The following is a 5,427-nucleotide window of genomic DNA, read 5'->3' on the forward strand; positions in this document are numbered from 1 at the left end:
TTTGAACACTTCAAATGGAAATCAAAACAAGCAAAATACTGACATAGTAAATCAAAGCTTTTGAGCCATTCTTTACAATTTAACTTTCAGCAGTCACCCACAGCACCGTGGATGCAGGTTCTTGTGGTTTTTCAACTTCTGGAGCTCTTTTTCAAGGTTAGATAGCAAGATTTAAAAAAATTAATCATTTGAAGCTTTTCCCGTTAATCTCCTATCTATGCTGTGAAAAGAAAGTTGCTGCTTTTGCTTTTGCTTTCCTGCTCCTTCACTAGTAAGACTTAGAGCATCTACTTATGGTAAAGAATCATTTTTCAGACATTTTGAGCTTACCTCATTCGGTAATGGAGCCGGTGCGATGTTTTTTCATCTATCTTAAAGACCTGGTTTGGTGCATACCAGAGCCTTTTCCTTTCCTCATACAGCGCAAAGAGATTATGGCATAGAGGAGATATTGCTGTCAGAGAAAAGCAAACAAATGTATGAATCACAAGGTTAGGATACATACGCACACCTCAAAAATATGAACTCATAAAGCAAAGAGCTGATCTTGTAAAGTAGACCATAAAAAGAAACTGATACTATGGTTAGTTTAAAACAAACAGTAAGAAAGTTACAGTTAAAGTGGAACTGCAAACTGTGCACTGGTGACTCCACTGGTTTTATCGTGTAGTAAGCAGCGTATCATTTCAGCTACTTCTAACACTAAAGTTATTCTGAAATCCTGGTTTTGCCAAAGGTCTGAACTTCAGAAGAAATTACTTTAAAATCCTTACTGTTTCTAGATCACAGAAATAGGTGGTTTAACAAAACCACTCAACAATACCATAACTTTGTTCTCACTTTCATTTTATTAATACATTTTACTCCCATAGCTGTAAGAGAAGGTTTTAGGGAAATATGAAAATCCTTGTCTCATTAGCAAACAAGCAAAAAGCAAAATGTATCATTTTTCCTTTCTTTGCCAATTCAGCAGAGGGTTTTCCAACAAAGACCAGACTTTGACTTGTATGTCCAGGCTGATCTGCTTCCACCTTTGCATTTACATTATCCCAGATAAAAACAGGCCATGGTATGTGTGCAGGGCCTCTGTTATTTGAATTCCTTGCTTCACTTTCCTGCTTCATGGGAGGCAGCACTTTTGTAAGAGAGCACTGAAGTGCATGTTTAATCGTCTTCTCAAATTTGGGCCAAGGTGCAGAGCACTTCGTTGGGCTCCTGCAGGACTCAGTGAAACCATTTCTATTTCATACTGCGGAGAAGGGATGAAGAGAAGCCAAGGAAATGAAAACTGAACAGGCGAATTGCAAAGTTCACACAAGGTGGGGTTATGAAGCCCCCTTCTGCAAGTCAATAAACCACACATAGACGCCGTCAGTGCTTTAATTCAAGTTGTGATTTACAACACAGAGCAGCATCAGAGGCCTGCTGGAATGGGTAAGACTTCTGCATTTCACTGCCATGTTCTGTGGACTTAGCGAAAAGCAAGAGAAGGCAGAAGGAAGTCATTTCTTCAAAGGTTTTAAGCTTCAACCACAAATTTCTGGGAGCAGTTGCACAGTATGGGAGTTCACACCAGCACGTCACAGCTTTTCCATGCTCACATAAACTCCTTATTCTCATTAAGACTATTAAAAACCAACATAAGTACTTATTTGATGAGGTTTGTCCTCCAGATTCCCATCATCCCTGCCTTTCCAATGGAAAAGAAGCAATTAGGCAAAGGAACCGAAGGGTACTCAATGTTATAACAACCAAGAAAACATTTTAAATTGCAGGAAAACTTATGCCCAGTTTGCCTGTTCATACAGACAGATTCATCACTCCCATATCAGCTGAGTAATATTTAGTGTTCTGTGAAGCTTGAGGAACACCAAATTGGGACCATGGTGGGAAAGGACTTTCCCAGTGTACAAAAGTACACTGGTTCATGAGGCCCAAACATAGATTAAATCCACTAATTCCAGTACAATTACATACACGTGCAAATATTTTGCTGAGTCAAGGACCGCAGTGACAAAGCAAGAAATCTTCACCGTACATTTACGTATTACTGAAATTGTGCCCAGTTCAGGTTATCTTAACTGGTGATTTATCAGCACTACAAACACTGGAACTCTCTGCAAAGAAGTGTCACAAACAGAAAACAAATGCTGGAAAAGCAGCAAACAGGTTTTGGTGTGTTTTCTTCATTAGCCCTCTCCAATGGGACAGTTCCTGACAGGTTTACCAACTAGTATATGAGGTAAAATCAACATTAACTTACTGGGATGTGGTGTGTCTTCTCTTTGAATAAACCTAATCATGCCACACAAATTAAAAAATCAGCACCTGTATCTGCCAGAAACCAGAGTGGGAATTCCCTTTATAGGAATCTCACCATTTCTTCCACTTCAAGCAGTTTAAGAACTGCCCAAACAGACCCTTGGCAAAAGTTTCCACCCTAGACTGCATAACATGCATACTTCTTCTACGAACACAGATTCAAATGCAGGGAAGGATGCATCAATGTCAGGCCTTGCCACTGAGAATTTAAATAAAAACCCGTGTACTCACAGCACTTCTGGGCAGCTTCAATGCACAGCTCCTCCGCAGTGAACTCGCCACTGGTGTAACAAAGAGGGTTTTTATCTTGCAGGTAGAAAAGTATTTCTAAACCCTGATGCTGAGCTTCCAGGTTGGCTTCGTTCTTCTTTGTGCTCCTCATTTTCGCACAGAAAGCCATGGCTTTGCAATCTTCTTTTACGTTTAGATACTGAAAGTGGAGGGCAAATCATTAAGGCAAAAGTCAAGAACAGTTTGAATATCTGTGAGAACACAAATCCATTGTTTAATGAGGCTACTGCATACTATGATGGGCTTGGCAGCATTTCTCAAAGTCTTTTTTGATGACCTGATTATTGAAATTCGGTACTTTTCACAAATGAGGGGAAAAGTGAAAAGAGAAATGTAACGATTATTCTGTTTCTGGTAACTCTGATCCAAGTAATTCCCTTCTCTTCTGGTCCCACAACTATTCTTGGTTTCTCTTCTTACTGTAAAGGAATAACTTTCACATCCTTTAGCACCTAACTGGCTGAAAAACAGTACTGGAGGCTTGATAACATAAACAATACAATTTATATTTCCTTTAAAAAAAAAGCTAGCTTCTATTTTTACAATCTCCTTAACAGCTAAGTATTGCTGATAAGGTTTTTCTCCTCTCACCCTTTGTTTTTTAAACTCCTGATACTTAATGTGTCATGGTGAAAATAGCTTTACTGGAGTTATTTTTATTGCTATTTCTCTCTCTCTCTCTCTCTCCAGAAGGAAAGAGTAGCACTAAGTAGGTTTAATGCAATAGCTTTTAGACTGCCAAGAATGCATTCAAGACAGCTTTGACTCAAAAGAAAGTACACGTTGCATTTTATGCCCAGTGCTTAAACAGAAAGAGTAAAAAGGCAATAGATGAGCACATATTCCAGATATTATAGGGTCTGTGTTTCATGTTTCACTAAGCTGTAGCTTAATTAATAACAAAAGCCCAAACCACCAATTCTACAGTAGATTAAATGAATCCTCCTGCTGAGAAACAAACACAAGCAAACCTCAAAAGCCAACACACCTGCATTTATGTGTCTGTCTGATTCTCTACGCAACCGAAAGGGATGATCTTCACACTCTCCTACAGCAACTTCACCCTAGCTGAGGAAAAAACAATAAATAAAATAGTCAGGAACGGCTTTGGACAGTTTGAGACACAAAATCTGTGGTCAGGCTGACCAAGTGCCATTTGCAATCCAAGGGAATCTTTCAATATAACTGAGATCCAGACCCAGTCTCAAGCAGAGACAGTAATAACAAGCATCGAGGAGTTGGTGTAAGTCCACTGCCTTCTTTTGACTCTCTGGGTGCGCTGATTGAGATGTAAACAAAACCAGGAGAAAAGCCTTGGTTATTCCTCGTTTTATCTGTATTTTCAGAGCATAAACCATCAGTTCGGTGTCGTACTCATTGCCACCCTTAGCTGTGACACCAAAGGAGCTTTCCTTTCTTTGCTTTACCTCCTTCGTGGCTTGTGAAGTCACTCCCTTCTTCACATTTTCAACTAAACATTTCAGTGCCTTCAAGCAGGAGGGCACCTTCCAAGAGCCCATTTTTGTATTTAATAAGCCTTATCTAACACCACAAACCTCGGTATTCTGGAGCTGGGTTGCAAAACTACTCCCACCCACAGTTACAGCTTATCCTTACCACCTGGGAAAACATCAAAACCATCTCTTTACAACAGTAGGCACGACAGCGCCTCTATTTAAACTCGTGTCTGATCCAATTTACAATTAAATCACACATTCCCTCTAACCGTGCCATTTTAATGCTGAAGCTGAGTTTCCAGACGCGTTCCCTTGGCAATAATATGGGGAAGAAGTAATTGAGAGTGTGATTACTGGAATATGCAGTCAGGCCAGTAATTATTTCTGCACAGCACAGACAAACTAAATGCAAAAGGTTAAAGATATTCACTTTAATCTAATTGAAAACACTCCCTTTTAAATGACGTATCTTTTAACTGAAACTCAATACTTTTTAATGTTTGTGTGGGCATAATATTAAAAAGATTGTCCAGACATTGTAAAATGTGAAAGGAAATATAAAACCCTTGCCTTGCTGCAGGTTCATAAATCAAAATTGCTCCTTTTCACCAAAGTGCTCTCTGGTTTTGCGCAATAGCTCGGACTCTCGTTTCTGCTCAGCAATTCGCAGAGCACAAAGGAGCCTTAAGTGCCGCTCTCTCATGCTGGAAACAGCATTTCTGTGACACACGCTGCAAAATATTCACATTATTAAGGTAGGACGGCTCTTCTCGAGATGCTGCTGGGTACCTCCACGTGCGTTACAGCCTTTTGAGCACTGCCCAGAGCAAAGGGTTTCTCTGGCCACTGAAAACCCTGACCAGTGTGTATCTATACATACCCATACATACATATATGCACACACAGTAACTGGGCTTGCTGGCAGGTGAGCAAACCCCAACCCGCTGCACCACCAGCAGAGGGGGACAACGCCTCGTCCTTCTCACCAGAGCTACACCACAAAAACAGCGATTTTGGGTGCACAAGGGCTCAGTAACAAAACCAAGCACCCACAATTGCCAAAATTCACATCTAATTTCTTTGGACCGGGTCAACGAACAGATCTGGAGCCCACAAAGTTGTTGTTTTTCTTATACACAGATGAAACCCACACAAAATGTTGGTATTACAAAGTTTAAAAGTTAAAATATAGGGAGAGGGAATTCTAAAAGACACATTGTTCAAAATCTGCTTGTTTCTGGTTTGGCTACTAAACTATTAAGACTAAATGAAGTATGTGGAAGAAGATAATATTTGCTAAAATCTCACGATCCTGCCTCTGATTTGCCATGGCCAAGATCTCCTCAGTAAAAACAGA

At 40.1% G+C, this 5,427-nt stretch overlaps 1 protein-coding gene across 1 annotated transcript in view; it reads right to left on the bottom strand.

Moving 5' to 3' along the window:
• Nucleotides 1-3,670, bottom strand: part of LOC104544827 (tyrosine-protein kinase JAK1-like) — a gene marked incomplete at its 3' end in the record, with an annotated part of 12,276 nt that extends 8,606 nt beyond the window's left edge. The window contains exons 1-3 of the mRNA XM_010189803.1: nucleotides 3,602-3,670; nucleotides 2,554-2,752; nucleotides 331-454 (exon numbers count right to left, since the gene is read on the bottom strand). Coding sequence (XP_010188105.1) covers nucleotides 331-454; nucleotides 2,554-2,752; nucleotides 3,602-3,607 — 329 coding nt within the window. The remainder of the gene's footprint in view (nucleotides 1-330; nucleotides 455-2,553; nucleotides 2,753-3,601) is intronic.
• Between the last annotated feature and the right edge of the window lie 1,757 nt (nucleotides 3,671-5,427).

Source organism: Mesitornis unicolor, unplaced genomic scaffold (assembly GCF_000695765.1).
Source record: "Mesitornis unicolor isolate BGI_N332 unplaced genomic scaffold, ASM69576v1 scaffold36008, whole genome shotgun sequence".
Lineage (NCBI taxonomy): Eukaryota > Metazoa > Chordata > Aves > Mesitornithiformes > Mesitornithidae > Mesitornis > Mesitornis unicolor.